The sequence below is a fragment of the Symsagittifera roscoffensis genome, chromosome 3 (genome assembly GCF_963678635.1).
Source record: "Symsagittifera roscoffensis chromosome 3, txSymRosc1.1, whole genome shotgun sequence".
Taxonomy (NCBI): domain Eukaryota; kingdom Metazoa; phylum Xenacoelomorpha; order Acoela; family Convolutidae; genus Symsagittifera; species Symsagittifera roscoffensis.
In genome coordinates, this window is record NC_087064.1 from 37,017,739 (window position 1) to 37,035,710 (window position 17,972).

The window sequence follows — 17,972 nt, forward strand, 5'->3', positions numbered from 1 at the left end:
ACAATCGGGGAAGACCGGCAGTGGGACTAATATAAAATCAGGAGGACATGGAAGCTAGTGAAATAGGCGACGCGGAGGATACTTATTCACAACATGAAAATTCCGTAGGCTGGGTTAACACACCGGCAAAGAAGCAACGATCATAGGATTCGGATAGCTCAGGAGATTATGTTGTCATGGCTATCAAACCTCGGAAAGAGACGGAATTGAAGGTGGCCGGCGCTCGACTACCAATCAAAGTAAATGGGAAGCAAACGAATGTCTGGATAGATAGTGGATCACCAATTTCAATATTCACCATTGGAGAATTGAAACGGACATTGGGCACCGCAGGCGTGAACGTGAAGGCACCAGCACCGGAGGACGATGAGTTCAGGGATTACGGAAACATTCCCTTACGACTACTAGGAACGGTGGACGTCTCGTTGGAAACAAACGGATGGGTGACAAACGCGAATATCAGAGTGATTGGAGGAAGCAGACCATCGATCATTGGAAGAGACCTAATGCCAAATCTTAAATTGCAGATAGTGCAGAAGGTACCGGAGGAGAACGTGATGTCGGTGCAGGGAGAACAAGCGGGGCCGAAGCAACAGAGAAGAGGACTCATTAGACCCCTGGCAGACTTATTTCAGTAAGCAATTTAACAACCTTTTTAACAGAATCGGGAAAGTTAAGAATTATAAGGTACACGCGAATTTTTTCGAAACGTTAACGCCGATGCAACAAAAAGGACGTAGAGTGCCCATCACATTGCAGGATAAGGTCGATAAAGAAATTAATAAACTTTAACGACAAGGACACATCGAAAAACTGAACGAATGTTCGGACAAGTATTTTGTTTCTCCGATTGTAATAACGGTGAAAAAGGACGGATCAGTAAAATTAGCATTAGAATCCCGGGAGTTGAACAAGCAAGTCTACAAGAATAAATACCAAATGCCGAATATTGAAGAGCTCATGGATACGGTAGGACAAACGATAAGCGAACGGAAACCAGGAGATGTATATTTCTCTACCATGGATCTTACGTATGCGTGCGGTCAATTACCACTTAGCCCGGAAACGAGCGTTCAATGCAATTTTTCGCTGGTGGGAGGAAAATCAACGGGCACGTATCGCTTTCAAACGGAGTTCTACGGCCTTACAACAATGCCAGCGGAATTTCAAAGAGTGATGGATACGATCCTTTCGGAATTTCCGCAGGCGCACGCTTTTATTGATGACATTTTAGTGGTCACCAAAGGCACGGAGATTGAGCATATCTGGGCGGTCGAAAGAATCTTGCGGAAGTTAGATCGCGAGAATATGTCGCTTAAACTTACCAAATGCCAATTTGCGCGGAAAGAATGTGAATGGTTGGGGCATAAAATAACCTGTACCGGAATAACACCATTAATCCAAAAAACGGAACCGATCGAATCGCTAAAGGCACCAAAAACGGTGTCGCAGCTAAAATCTTTTATGAGATCTATCCACAGCCTGCACAAATACCTTCCAGCCCTCGCGGAATCATCAGCCTCGTTACGCCCTCTTTTAAGTAGGAAAAACGAATATAAATTTGGAACAGTGAACGTCAAATGTCGTTCGAAAATCTAAAAAAACAGGTGGCTAATATAGTAGAACTTCGGCATTTCGATATATATCGTGACACAAGAATCGTATGCGACGCGAGTCATAACGGGCTCGGAGCGTTTCTTGAGCAACTAAATTCCGACGGCTGGTGGCCGATATCTTTCGCATCCCGGTACTTAAACGAGGCAGAAAAAAATACTCAATGAATGAATTAGAAATGCTTGCAGTTTTGTGGGGGGCGGAGTATTTCCAAAACTATGTGTTGGGGAGACATTTTTTAACTGTTACGCACCATAAAGCACTTGTATCATTGCTAAATGGGAACAACAAAAAGAACAAAACAATGTTCAGCAGATTAACCAGACGGTTAGATCGTCTAATACCATTCGATTTTCAAGTAGTGCACAAACCCGGAGCAAAAATGGGACTCGCCGATTACCTATCGAGGCATCCCAGCTTGGATGCTCAACCGTGTTGCACCTATGATAGTATGTTTACAGTGGCGAAAATTAGTAGCATTAAATCCGCCCTCGGATTTCAACAGGAAGCTTTATCCAAAATAGACTCGAGTCTCCACCGGTTAATAATATTAAACGCGTTTGTAATATATCGAATAGAAAACAACCGGTGGAGGGCGAACGATCATGCGGTGAAAATTGGACCAATCGCAGAGCGACGAATTGCATTTCCGGCAGGTCAATTAAATCTAGTGGAAATTTAGTTGGGACTATTATTGTAGCTAACTTTGGTTACTTAAATTCTTCAAATACAATCATTGAAAATTCTAAAAACAATTCAATTATGGAGAGAAAAATTAGGAAACTATTGGAACGACACCCCAGCATTAGTAGTAGCGATGAAATAGAGGAGATTGATCAGGATATGCAGGCGATTACAACAGAAGTCCGGAGCACTAAAACAAACACCATCATTTCCATTACGTCGGTTTACCCTGGCGAAAGTTATCCACCGGTTAATCCAGAAAATAGAGTTATGTCCGTAATTCCTAGAAATTGTAAAGTTGTAAGCAAACAAACCGCCCTTCCCGAATTGTTTAATCTTCGATTTATAGAGTCACAATATAGTTCCGGTCCACAATTACAAGCCATTATCGAACTGATTAAATGTAAAGACCCTCAGTTACACTCAAAAATTGCAGCGATGAAAAGTACTATGCACAGTATACTCAGGACTTTCATGTAAGAGACGGATGCCTATGGATGGACGAGAGGCTAGTGATCCCTAACAGCCTGCAAGCGGCGGTTAACAATCGGTTGCATTACTATCACCACGGGAAATCGAGTATGTATGACGCGGCCAAAGACATCTGGTACCCGTACATGTTCCGTAGCTTAGCGACTATCGCCGGGAATTGCCAGGAATGCTCATTAGCTGGTAAGAACTTGAAAAGTATGTGTTCGAAAAATGATATAGGGAAGAAACCTGAGCCGAAAGAACCGAATGAGTCGGTCCAACTGGATTTTTGGGGGCCCATTAACTACTTGAAGGAGTCTAAAAAGTATGTTTTGGTGGCGGTGGATCGGTTTTCTTGTTGGCCATTGGCTATGGTCTGTAATTCGAACCGGTCGGATAAAATCATTAAATTTCTAAAAGCGTACATTATTGCCGCGTACGAGTTCCGCGTCAAATTCGAGTTGACCAAGGAACAAACTTTATGTCCAAGGAGGTTCGGGCCTTCTGTTATAAACAAGGAATTGAGATTCTCATCTCGCCAGTTAACGATCACAGGGCAACAGGATGTTTGGCAGCATCAAGAGTCCAGTACTTACGTATGCGCGGGAGGATAAACCGGAACCCTTGGATCGGATGGTTGAAAGCGCCCTCGGGGCTTTAAGATTCGCTAAAAACGCCACTCTCATCATAACACCGTTCGAAGCGCACCACGGTCGGGAAGCTAACACGGTTCTCAGAAACTTGACTAAAAAGCCTTCATTATGGAATCTTAATTGGGAAAATGTAATACGATCAAAATCTGCATGTTTAGATGAAGGAGACCCAAACGCCCAAGCGATGCCGGAGCCCATGGATAAAAACTGGGGAGCCCGATATGACACAGAGTATGATCGGAAAAACAGGCGACATCCATTGAAACTGGCCGAGGACCAAGCTGCTAACCAGGATGATGAACCTGGAATTGTACGAGCACCAAATGATCCAGCCGAAATACCACCGGCAGTCGTAATGCAGAAGACCGGGGACCGGAATATGAATAGATATAGACCATTAAAATCCAATATAGTTGATCAAACTGAACATTCTATTAAAATGAGTAATGGTGGGGTGCTTAGGAAATCAGGAGTAGCACTCAGGAAAGCAAAACTTCCGAAAAAACGGGCGCCAGGACAAATCACTGCACCACCAACGCCGTGGGATCTGAAACGGAAGCTACTAACGAGTAGCAATCAACCAGGCAGTTCGAAAGGCACCAAGGGAACTTTTCACAGCACCATGGGGAAAAGATCACGATTCCAAAATTTGGAATTCGCAGAAGACTCAGAATCAGAGTCGGAGGACCATTTACCGTTAAGCACAACTAAACAACTTGTTAAACAGACAAGTGGGGGAGCAAACGGTGGAGAAGATGGACAGGGAACATCTAGTGGGGGACGGGATCAAGTTCAACCCAAAACCATCACAATTCGTCCCAGCAATTATGAGACGGCAACGGAGTACACGTTGGAACGTGAAAAAGAAATCGGGAATGACCGGGGGAGAGAAAATACCGAAGGAATCGAACCACAAGAGACGGAGCGCGAGGCAGAACAAATGCCAGTAACCGGGGGGAAAAAGCGGGGTCGGAAACAACGACTTGTTTCCTATTCAAGCCAAGATTCGGCTAGTTCATTCGACAAAACTAGTTCAAGACGGTCGGGCAGGAAACGAACAGCAGTGACTAAGATGGGGGCAGTCATGATTGACAACATTAGAAAGACGGACAAGTCAGGAGCAGTTGAAGAAAAAGAGTAAAAAGATTATGAGTAACAAATTATAAAACTTTCTGAAATGTGGAGGTCCAGGGAGAGGGCAGGCTGTGCAACGGAAAAAACTCAAAAGTTTACGTTTCAAAATGTTGTGGTAGTTGATTGACAAAACTCTTGTTGAAATTTGTTATTGATCCTATTGATTGATTGATAACAGAATTACATTGGATAAGTTAATTAGAGTCCTGAATTTTACAAGGAGGGAAATGTCATAGTATCTAAATTTAGTTCATGTTCCATTTCTAGTTGTGCTGCTTAATTCATTTATCTGTCTGGCGCTAACCAGTATTTAACCTTCGGAGTTGTCTGTCACCTTTGGATGACCGCCAATTTATTATCTCCGACTAACTTTATAACTTACGGTTGCTTATTTCACTGGATCAATTTAAACTATCGAAACCGTATTTTCACACATCTCAGTAAAGTGAAAAAAAAATCAATTATAATTTAGTTTCATTGTCAGTGTCCACAAAAGTGAAAAAAAAATCGATTATAATGGATGAAAAAAGGATTTTGTTGCCTCGAAAAATAGTAATTTTATAATCCATTTTAATTGAATATAATCGATTTGTTTTCACTTTTGTGGACACTGACAAGGAAACTCAATTATAATCGATTTTTAATCATAGAACTCCAATGCGGGCAGGTGTCTTTGTTGGTTCAAGTCCGAACCAATAAAATTGAGTCAAGTCCGAACCAAGGTGAGTCACGATTGAAAAAATTTCAAAAAATACTACGCTCGATACGAAATGTTTTTTTTTCGTGAAAATTTCTATGGCCGTAGTTTCATTAGAAAAATTATATGATCTGCATAGTTTTCTCATTCTACGATTGAACTGATTGATCTTGTTTTCATTACGATCTGTTTACTATGAGAACCCAGAGTACTCTAAAAATGATCAAGTTCCACTGAATCTAGAACTACACTAGCAACAGACTGGAGCTTACGGCTTCAAAATGCATTTTGCGGATCGGTTGTGTTTCAAATTATTGAAAATTTGGCAGCCAAGTGTAATTTTTGAAAAATCAATATAGGGGAGGGAATAGTTAACAAGATCCGATTCCGCTAGTTAAACAAACAAAAATTCCCCCGGCGCAAAGCGGACGCCATAATTTTTTCTGAACAACCAATTAGTTCAGCAAATTGTTGAACTCTCTTCACGGTTTTGCTCCAAAACATTACAGTAGTCACTCAAAATTGCTAACAATTCACAAAGAGAACGCAAAGTCTTATGCTGACCGAACTTTTGTCCAAGTCATGGGGTCAACGTTATTACAAACTCTGAAAGCAAAAGTGTTTTACTTTTCCCTTTTGACAGTTCAAAAGCCATTTTGACACCAGTATAATGTCAAAATGGTTTCAGAATTTTAAAACGTTGTCTGGTAAGTTTGTTAGAAATTTTGGTGAATGACAAGGAGACGGGTCCTATCACGACAGTGAACTTAATTAGCACTTATGACAGACAGTAAAGCAAACAAAGCAAAAGAAAGGCACCCAGTTAGGAGAAAAATTATTGGCCGATTATTCAGATACTATTTATTACAGCAGTTTGTCTTATTTTTGCTCAAATGAGAGGGCAAGCAATTTGCGAAACATATCATTCGCTTACAGCCTTATTCGTTCCATTTCCCGCCAACATGACTTCATTTTGTTTGTTTAGCGCGTTATTAAGTTTAACGTTTAGACCAGATCCGCCTCGTTATCATTAACTTAAAAATTTTTGTGATAGCAGCAATGACGTCTAGTTTTTGTTTGTTTATCTTATTTTTAATGACCTTGAATGACCATTAAAAATAGTGAGCTTGAAAGACCTTGAATGACCTTGAATGACCTTGAACGGCTAAATGGTGATGTGACTTGTTTTCGTATAATACGCCGATGTTTGTTAGTGATACAATGATACTGAATGTTTAACTGTGTTTGAAATGGTTCGTCTTTGTCAATATGATAATGTTTGTCAATGTAGCAATGACCCTGAATAGTCGAAAAAGTTGATATGGCTGTGTTTGAAGCAATGGCAGTTTTCTAAGCTCTGTTTACAAAAAATATGTTTTCACTTGGCATATTTTTCCCTGGATACATTTCGTGCTTGAGATTTCTAACAATACCATTGCCCGTCTTCTTTCTTGACTTTGTCTGAGATTGTGTTAGGCTGCCTGTTAAGATCAATTTGAACAAGAAAACAAAACGATGGAAAACTAATGAAACAAGACTGCTCGTATCAGGTCGAAACCCTGAATATTCCGACCGCCTTTTATGGTTTATGAAGCAGTATTAACATTAAAAAATTCAATAAAATAAAACAAAAAAAAACAATTTTTCTAAAATTTGAATTTTTTAATGAAAATCATCCCCCCACACGCCATACAAAGTACAAAACGATAGATTTCGCTCCTTGTAACAAACCAATTATGGCACATAAACTTCTTTTAACCAATTTGGAACGATTTCTAAGTTGGATTAACTCTCCACTTACGCGTTAATAGCGCGAAATATATCGCGCGTTAATTGTCCCAAATTGGCCAAAATGGCAATCTTTAAGCCCCCGTAACTTTACGAAAAATAATCACAGGTAAAATATCATTTCAAATTTGAGCTCAAGACAACAATACCTTTCGAATGATCTAAAAAAATTCCGTCAAAAATGGCTAGTTAAAAAGTCGAAATTTGTCTGAAGAAAAAAAAAACCACCCCGAGCACAAAAATTCCGCCACTTTCGTATCAAAAGTCGGAAGAATAAAAATTATATAAGGCTCAAATGACATAGCCAAACTTCCCGGATACTAGTCAACTAACAAAAAAGTTAAAGCCAATTATTTTTTTCCTCAAAAACGTTGGGGCGTTTCGTTAGAAGCAACAATGTAATACATACGAGAGCTCCGATTTTTTACGCAATTCTCTTTGATACCTAGCGTTTCATAAAGACAAAAAAGACTGCTCGTATCAAGGTAAAGCCCTAATTGTTCCGACTGCCCATCATTTAGTCTCGAATAGTTTCTCATAAATAAAATAATGACAAACTATGAGTTTTAGGCTGATCATATTGAAGTGTTAAAGTATGAGTAGTTTCTGGAATTAATACGACCAATTAGTTTTCCCCAATTCCATTTGAAACTCTTTTCTAAAATCGGTTTAAAAATAAACAAGACTGCTCGTATCAGGGCGAAGCCCTGAATGTTCCGACTGCCTTTTAAGGTTTATGGAGCAAAAATAACATTAAAAAAATAAATTAAAAAAAAATAAAATTAAAGATTTTTTTTCTCTAAAATTTGAAGTTTTTTGAAAACCATCCCCCCACACGCCATATGAAGTACAAAAGAATAGATTTCGCTCCTTGTAACAAATCAATCATGGCAAATCAGCTTCTTTCAACCAATTTGGAACGATTTCTAAGACGGATTAGATCTCCGCTTACGCATTAATAGCGCGAAATATATCGCGCGTTAATTGTCCCAAATTTGCCATAATGGCAATCTTTAAAACGCCATAAGTATACAAAAAATTATCACAGGTGAAATATCTTTTCAAATTTGAGCTCAGGACAACAATACCTTTTGAATGATATAAAAAACTCCGTCAAAAGCAGCTAGTTAAAAAGTCGAAATTTGTCTGAGGAAAAAAAAACCCAACCCGAGCACAAATATTCCGTTACTTTTGTATCGAAAGTCGGAACAAAAATGCAAAATCTGAAGAATCAAAATTGAAGGAAAACCTTGGGAAAATTTTAGTCGATTGAAAGTTTTGGATCTAGTAAGCAAAGTTGAAGTCCAATCCTCTTAAAATACTAATAAGACGGTTGTTTTGATAGCTTTTAAGGACCATATATTTTCGACATTGAGTTTTTTTGCATTTTGCTGACTCTGCTGGTTTTCTCCTGATCTGATTTTTACGTGCTTGTTATAGATTAAAGTTAGTTGCATTTGCAAAAGTTCGATGAATTTGTGAGTTTGCACATGTACACATCCCATCCTTATGGAAAAAGCCCTAAGCCAGCATTCAAGAGAGATTATTGTTTTGTGTATTCGTTCTAAAGAATTTTCCAACTGGTTTCACCGCGCCGCTTTAGATGAAAGTGGCTTATTGCCGTCTCACCCTGCTCATTGGGCCAATTCAAGAGTTCTTCAAAGTAATTTTTTTGTGGAAAAACTCGAAAACCTTTGTCTGATTGGTCATTGAAGCACTTGACTCCAAATTCCAAAGCTCGCTACAAGCTATGCGCGCTACAAACATGTATAACATTTTATAGTTTAACGTTTGAAGAGCACCAGCTTGAGCGGATACTAAAGGCTAACCAGCCTGTGTAAAATGCCTCTCACTCCGGTATTAGGGGTAGCGCAATGATAAGTTTCATTTTGAGGCGGCGGTTTTCATTGCAATTATAGGGGGGTCAGTCCAAGTAGATGCATTTTTTCAAAAATGCTTTCGCAAAATGAAACCAAAGCCTTTCAATGAGAAAAAAGCGAAAAAAATTGCTTTGAAGGAATTGAATATCAACTTAATTTTGGCGGGTTCTGGGCAGTGTACCTCAATAAAGTCGGCGGTTCTAGAGTGTCGGCTTGACAATAAAAGGGAAAAAAACGGGTTCTCATAAATGAAACTCCACCAATTTTGGGGGAGTTTCATTGTTTTTATCTGTAAAATTGAATAATAATCTATCATAATTATTTACAATGGAGTTTTATGCTTTATTTGTTTAAAGCAATATAATCTATTTTTAATTGATTATAATCGATTACTTTAAACTTTTACAGACGCTGACAATAAAACTCAAGCGGGTAATAATATGCTTGGGGGGTGTGGCAGGAGCAAACAGGAGAACCATCAAACTCATTGAAGCAAAAACAGCTATAATTCACGTTTTTAAATTGATTTTCCACAGTAACAGCATAAAAATCAGATTAAACGAAATCTTCTAAAAAATGCAGCAAGTCTGAGAGAATATCAAATGGTTTAGTTTGTTAAAAAACTTGCCGGAAAACTTTGAAATCTTCAGTTCCGTAAATTACAACATCTAGCTAACTCTTCCACCTTGAGATCAGAGCCCTTGGCGGAAATTTCAGTGTATGCGTATAAGTTTCAAAAAATTGAAATACGTTTTGCATCAGAAAATTCACAAAAACAATACAAAAAACCGCAAACTCTCTCTTTAACTCTTTTCTTCCAATTTAACTAACTGCTTACTTTCGGACATAGTTAGTTAACTATAAGAAACAGTTAAATGAAATGCATCCGGTGCTTGCGTTTTTTTTTAAATTTCGAATAAATTAACAGAATAGTTCTGCTTCTTGTTTGTTTGTAGCGACCAGTTGTATTGTAAAAAATTTATAAACTTTGGTTTCTAACAAACGAATTCAAAAGAAACAAGACTGCTCGTATGAGGGCGAAACCCTGAATGTTCCGACTGCCTTCTAAGCTTTATGGAGCAGTAATAACATGAAAAAAATTAAATGTAATAAAAATAGAATAAAATTTTTTTTTCTAAAATTTGAAAATTTTTAATGAAATTCATCCCCCCACACGCCATATAAAGTACAAAATCATAGATTTGGCTCCTAATAACAAATTAATTATGGCAATTAAGCTTCCTTCAAAAAATTTGGTACGAGTTTTAATACAGATTAAATCTCCGCTTACGCGTTAATAGGGCGAAATATATCGCGCGTTATTTGTCCCAAATTTAACAAAATGGCAATCATTAAACCCCTATAACTTATTGAAAAATTATCACAGGTAAAATATCTTTTCAAATTTAAGCTCAAGACAACAATACCTTTTGAATGATATAAAAAATTTCCGTCAAAAATGGCTAGTTAAAAAGTCGAAATTTGTCTGAAGAAAAAAAAACCCACCCCGAGCACAAATATTCCGTTACTTTCGTATCGAAAGTCGGAACAATAAAATATATAAATTTTTATTGTATGTTTCAAATTCGAGCAAGTTAAGCGATGGAGTAACGTTCGTTGTATGTTTTTTTTGTAAGAGCCTTTTGGGCTCACAAATGGAAATTTCGTTTAGCGGTTATTTGGCAATCTAAAAGTCCATAAAAATTTTAGAATTATTGTGCAAAAAAAGACAATTAAAATTTTCAGAAAAGCGTTCAATTGTTTTTGTTTGTCATTCATTTTCAAACATTATCAATTACGCCTGATTCGCCGAGTTTTTGGATTTTTTTTGGTATAACTGCACCACACACTATTTCGGTGCTAATTGCTCAGCAATCGGATATTATTTTATGGTTTTGAAAATTGAAGAAAAAATTTTATATCTGGATTTCCTAAAGAGAATCACCAAGCCAATTTCTCGTCAGCATGAGAAAAAAATGAACACGAAAAAAACACAAATCAAGTGGAACAATTTGGAACGCCTAGAAAACGCTTTCTAAATTAATTTAATATTACAAAAAACTGATAAGGTACTATCAGAAAACTGCGACTAAAATTAAGTGTTTTGACAGTGATCGAGTTTTCTAGCAAAGACCAAAAGCTAAAAAAGCACACTTTTGACACACCAAAGTAGACTCATTTCTGGAGTGAGCAAAAAAGCAGCGAATGTTGAAAAACTCCAAGAAATTTTGAAAAATCTGTTCTAGAAACCAGGAAAGAACCATAGAGTTCGCTTACTCAGGAGGTAAGTTCATTCTTGGAATAAAAAACAGGGGACTAAATAGACAGGGGTATTATAATTGTTCCAAATGAAAAGGAAATTTTGATATAGACTTTTGCCAAGCAAAAACAACTCAACTAAATCAGTTTCTGCAAATTTAACAAGAATAGAATAGCAAGCAGCAGATTGTTCTGGCCAGATTCATACACACAAAAAAAGTTTTTTTTAAAAAAAAGTTTTCTTCAACATAGTGTCGTTTTTAGTGGGTATGTGATACAATAACTAAATGATCGAGCATAAATTAGTTAATTATGCATGATTGACAACATTTATTGATCATGCCTAACTTTAATTGTTATTCAAAAAATTGAATTAAAATCCCAAAATATTTTTCTGCAAAATAAATTTACATTTCTAAACTTGAAAATCAAGAAAAAAACTTTCAATTAAAGATGCGTTAATTAATAAAGGTATATGCTTGAAACTAGAAAAAATTTCAAAAATTTCATACAGTTTTTTAGACACAAAATCAATTTTAATTTTTTTTTAAATGCTTCGAATCCCGACTGAAAGTGCTTTAATATGATATATCACTCGAACCATTCCGTAGATTACTTGTGATAAATCATTTTGCATGGAAAAAAAGAACAAAAATTAAAACACCCGAAAAAAACTCCTCCCCGTTTTTAATTGTCAGAAAGAACAATAAAAGCAAAAAAAGTTATAGGACGCCTTTTACTTCGGATATTGACCCTCTCATGGCCCAAAGAGTTTTCTTTATGATGCTGTTTAGTGAGTTATTTTTTATGTTGGACCAAAACTCAATGGAATTTTGTACACACGCTTTCATGTCAATACGCGCACAAATTTGAGGGGCATTTTTTTTCTAGCAGAAAAAATCTTGCATAAAACTTCTTAGTTAACAAATCATGTCTGGAAAAAATAAATTTACAAACAATCAACTAAATAAAATGAACTGCACGTAGCATTAATTGTCGAATCAATTATTAATTAATTTAATAATGAAAATCAATTGGGGGAGTTATTTTCTGGATCCTCCGAGTGAACTGTCAAATGAAAAAAAAATTGTTTCTGTAAAAGAATTTATTTCTTTTGGTCAAATCTTCTTGCCAGATAAGACCAGTTTATATTCTGGAGTAATTGAGATCCACGTTTTAATGCAGCCTCCTGCCGGTGATTCTTTTTTGTTGTTGTTTGATCATTACTGGGGTCCTAAATTTAGTATTCTTTTGTTTCTATGCGCCTTAAATGCTCCGTAGACAAAAGTTTCTTTTGTTTTAGTAAATAAAACAAAAATTACAGAACACTGATTTTCGTTATCAACAGTTCTGCTGAAGATATTTGCTTGTTATTAGAAAATAACGTGCTCTTTCAAATTTTCTATATAAAAAGCGGACTTTCAATCCCTAATTCTTTTTTCAAGAAAACTCTTGTATATTTGCTTGATTTTGAATTCTATTTTTCTGATATTTATGTTAAATTGAGTCTATATAATTTTCACAGTTATATGAAAGATAATCTATTTTATCTGAATTGAAAAAAAATTAAATTTTTTGTAAGCATCGACAACGAATAGCAGTTTTTTAGTGCGTTCTTGCGGCGATTCTTCAGATTCGTGGTTCATCATCAGACTGATGTCATCTGCAAATTGAGTAGTTCGATTTTTGCTATTTAAAATTGCAGGAACATCATTAACATATAGGATGGAAAGTTTTTGTGCAAGAATTGTGCTTTGGGCATTTTTTCAGAAAGTTTTCTAGATTGACTCTAGCCCTTTTTGGGGATCCCATAATATCAAATTTTTATTATAGAGCGCCAACAAACAAATAATCTATCAAAAATTATTTTAGGCACTTTTTAACAAAAGTTTGCCTCTGTGGTACAGAAATTTGTCGTTAAATACATTTCGTTACGGTGGTGCTTAAAATTTTTTAGTTAACTTCTCACCGCCCCCTAGTACGACAAAAATTTATCGGATTATCTTAACTTACAAAAGCGGTCATTTTGAATCTCCCTACTGGTGACTTTCTTTCTAACTTACAAAAGCGGATATGATATGCACGGTAGCCGTTAAACTGAAAGCTTGTTTTTCTCAGTTAACGATGTTTTAGAATCAATATATCACATTGCTTTTTACGTTGTTGGAAGGGAGACATAAAGAGAGCCGGAAAAACGACAAAATTCAAAGTCTCACCAACAAACAAAACAGGCGAAAAAAGTTATGTCACGTGTCTTGTTTTGAGTTAAAATAGCCATTTGAGTTTTTTCAGGTGTACCATTTTGCTGAGCAAACTATGCTATCGACTGCAAATCTGCCGAGGACTGTTTTCGGAGAATGGAGATATTCCAAAAGTTCGGACTACTGTTGCCATCTTCGAGATCCAGTTTTTGGATTCATGTCTGTGAAGGAACTGTACTTGAAGAATCAGAACTCACTGGGCGTTGAGCAAATGACGTCATTTTTTTGCTTGAAACTGAACAAGACTGCTCGTATCAGGGCGAAGCCCTGAATGTTCCGACTGCCGTTTAAGTTTTATGAAGTAGCAGTTTTATGAAGTAGCAAAAAATTAAATGAACTAAAATAAAATGAAAATTTTTTTCTAAAATTTGAAATTTTTTATAAAAATCATCCCCCAACACGCCATATAAAGTACAAAAAGCTAGATTTCTTTCCTTGTAACAAATCAATTATGGCAAATAAGCTTCGTTCAACCAATTTGGAACGATTTATAAGACGGATTAAATCTCCGCTTACGCGTTAATAGCGCGAATTATATCGCGCGCTAATTGTCCCAAATTGGTCAAAATGGCCAAAATGGCACTCTTTAAACCCTCATAACTTTACAAAAAATAATCACAGGTGAAACATCTTTTCAAATTTAAGCTCAGGACAACAATACCTTTTGAATGATATAAAAAAATTCCGTCAAAAATGGCCAGATAAAAAGTCGAAATTTGTCTGAAGAAAAAAAAAAACCCACCCCGAGCACAAATATTACGTTACTTTCGTATCGAAAGTCGGAACAATAATAAAACTTGGATAACCTCAATTACTTAGCTATGCATTCTAAAAATCATTCGCTTTATTGAATTTTTAATTGTTCATTTGTGAAGTCTAGTTTTATTCAGTTTTTTTCCGTATTTAATTCAACTTTCAATCAAAGTTCAATGCGTTATAAGCATTTTACATCATCCATGATTTATTGCTGTTTCATCGCTAAAAAATGTATAATTTTTCCAGCGCTAAATAAGCGATAATTCATCGATAAAAAATTGATAGATTTTCCAGCGCTAAATTAGCGATAATCCATCGATAAAATTTGCTATTGTGGCAATGAACATTGATAATTCATCAATGGCAATCGCTGTTTTTTTTTCACTTTTTTATCGCTAATTTTCAATGTGAGCTCAACCCGGGTCCGAAAAAGAGTGTTTTCTCAAAAAGTGGCAATAATTGAATTGTTCAGCAAATGGCCTTTCTTGTTCAATTCCACTTTGTTTATATTCTACTTTGTTTAAACTCCCAAGGAAATCATTAAAGCGAAGTAAGCCTTCAACATTAAGTGGCAAACATTGTCATTGCTAATAAATAGTTTATCTTCAATACCTTCAATTGAGAAAGAACTGATTGTTTCAGCTCATCAGAAATGTCAGCGGCAATTCTATATTTCACCTTTTTTGCAGGTAAATGTTATTCAAAATCATATGGCGACTCATTGTTGAAAGCTGGTGAGAACGTGGATTCTATGAAAAACTGAAGGTTTCTGTACTTACTTTTTTCCGCTCCCTGTTAACGAGTTTCCTTTTGTCTAAAAAGCAAATTAGCACTGGAGCTTTCTGTTAAGAGTTCTAACTTTGCTGCATTCTGATTGGTCGAAATATCGACTGATTAAATCTACTAAACAGTTTCCCTTTTCTTTGGGGCGGGGGTGGTTGGGGAATTTGTTAAATAGATTTTTATTGGCCTTTTAGAAAAATCATTTTGATATGGCAACCCCGTAATATGAAAAAAGCCTTCAAACAGACCCTTAAACTTTTCAGTTTTAATTATGAACTCGGAAGCAAATAATGGTCTATTTGATAACAGTCCCAAAATGCCCTACAACATTCGAGTAATTTTTTAAGAATTAAATCTTTTGAGCCATGCAGGAAAACTTTTAATCTTTATTGGCGCACTGAATCCATCTCTACTCGAATTTATGTTGCAGTGGTCTTTAATGTTGCCTTCTCCTTCTTGTACAGAGAAGAACCAGAAACTGCCTGGGAATCTCTTGTATTCGTTCTGCCAAACGAACATCTGGCACGTGGAGGCAGATGCAAAACGCACAGGTTAGCATAGCTATAACATTCCTTTCAGTTAATTTTATTATTTATTATCATTATCCAGAATGGAGAGGTGTGTTCTGACACTTTCATCGCAATTTGGCATCCAAATGTGGCCTAGGCATTTTTTGGTGAAGGTGTTTATCTGAGGTATTTATCCAAATATTGCTCAAAAATTTTGAACAAAAAACCTCTAAATCAGATTACAAAAAAAAAGAAGTTTGAGCCGAGAAATCGAAAAGCTATGAGTGGGCCGGGTAAAATTTTTCGAAAATTTTGTCGACCTTTGTTTTTTTAGGCCGACCAAATTGATTTTCCGTGTCCTCCCAGAACACTATAAAGACCCTATTTTGACAAAAAAAATTGCACCGCAGACACCAGCGCATTTAGGAGAGGGGGCGGGGGGGGGGCGGACGTTCCCCCTCAGGGATTCGACCCCCTTCCAACCCAAAGGGTCCCCCCTTTGGTACTTTTGAAGAAACCCATTTTCGGCCGATCGACCCCAAAAAAAATTTTCTAAAGGCGCCTTTGGCGCCAATATATACTAACTTTGAAGGGGGAGTGCGCGCCAAAAAAACGCGATTTTTTTGTCAAACTTTTCCAAAAACTGCCCAAAAATGGCTTTTTTGACCTGTTTTTTCAAAATTTTGCCTGCGGCGTAGAAAATTTGGCCTAAACAGTGTCTTTTTACTGCTTTTGGAGAGCTCCGAAAATCAAGGTGGTCGACCTAAAAAAAAAAGTCGACAAAATTTTCGAAAATTTTTTGGAAATCCGCCCCACCCCTCGAGAAAATCCTAGATCCGCCCTTGGCCGCAGACAAATTTTGAAAAAAGTTTTTTTTTCAGCGAGCGCTCCCTTTTAAAACTAGTTTATATTTAGTACTAAATAGTTTTGAACAAATTTTAGTGTTGGTCGGCCTAAAATGGATGTCATTAAATTTTAGCAAAGGGGGTAAAATATCAGTCCTTTGATTTGCGAGGAGCATCCCTAAGTGCGAGGGCTCTCGCCTCCCCCCTCCCCCCAAAAAAATCCGTCCCTGCTAACAGTTAGCATTAATGTAAGACATATTATTGTACTATTGACAGAACATTTTTTGTTTGTGTTTTAGCCAGTTCTACTGTCTGGACAAGTACATCACAGAGAACAGTTATGAAATGGTGGAGTTGAACGAAGTGATCAGAGACGACAGAGCCGCACAGTTTACAGAGCTCATCAACCACCAGTGGAGACGCATAAACATGGTCGACACCATGATAGACCCCAGTTAGCCACAATAAGTCCACGAGAATCATCACTTCATATTAAAGATCATTTGTGAAAAATAAGGGAGATTTTTGGTCAAAAAGAAAAAACCGATTATTGCAAAAAACTTGATCGTTTCAACCGGTAAAACAAAAGTACACGGTAAAACAAAAGGGGGTTGGATTTGAAAGAATTTGACGAAGCTTTCTAAGAAGGGATTTTTTACTTTGAAAACATCCCCAACACGCTATTCAAAGTCGAATTAATTTGGAACGACTTCTCAGCTGGATCAAATAGTCACATACCCGTCAATAGCACGTTGTAAATCGCGCGTTATTTATTGCAAAACGGTCAATTATACATTTTTCAAAATTTCCTAACTTAGCGGAAACTGATCACCGATAAAATATTGTTGTTCCGACTTTTCGTAACGAAAGTAACGGAATATTTGTGCTCGGGGTGTTTTTTTCTTCGACAAATTTTGACTTTTTAACTAGCTATTTTTGAGAGAATTTTTTTATATCATTCAAAAAGTATTGTTGTCTTGAGCCTAAATTTGAAAAGATATTTTACCTGTGATAATTTTTCATAAAGTTATAGGGGTTTAATGATTGCCATTTTGTTAAATTTGGGACAAATAAAGCGCGATTTATTTCGCGCTATTAATGCGGAAGCGGAGATTTAATCTGTATTAGAACTCGTACCAAATTTCTTGAAGGAAGCTTATTTGCCATAATTGATATGTTAATAGGAGCCAAATCTATCATTTTGTACTCTACGTGGCGTGTGGGGGGATGATTTTGACAAAGAGTCTCAATGTTTAAATATACATACATATATTTCAACTTATTTTATTGCATTTAATTTTTTCATGTGATTACTGCTCAGACCTCAGACCTTAAGACGCAGTCGGAACATTCAGGAGCAGTCCTGTTAGAAATTTAAACTCAAGACATCCATAGTTTCCGATGAAGCTTGAATGTCAAATATCCCAGCTACTTAAAAAGAAATTGTACTTGAGTAAAACCACCCCAACACATCTATTCCGTAACTTTTTCAAAAGCCAGAAGAATAACGGAAAGATAATGATTTGAATTTGCAAGCCAAGCTGTCGTTTCATATCCACAACATCTCGATCACGTTTTGATATTTAACAAAACTTCAAGCTTCCAGATTTTTTCAACCCAAAAGATATGTCCTCAAAA

At 36.6% G+C, this 17,972-nt stretch overlaps 1 protein-coding gene across 1 annotated transcript in view; it reads left to right on the plus strand.

The window, feature by feature from the left end:
* The first annotated feature begins 14,757 nt into the window (after positions 1–14,757).
* Positions 14,758–17,972, plus strand: part of LOC134842541 (uncharacterized) — a 5,013-nt gene continuing 1,798 nt past the window's right edge. Inside the window, exons 1-3 of the mRNA XM_063858928.1 lie at positions 14,758–14,886; positions 15,411–15,531; positions 16,634–16,788. Coding sequence (XP_063714998.1) covers positions 14,850–14,886; positions 15,411–15,531; positions 16,634–16,788 — 313 coding nt within the window. The 5' untranslated portion in view covers positions 14,758–14,849. The remainder of the gene's footprint in view (positions 14,887–15,410; positions 15,532–16,633; positions 16,789–17,972) is intronic.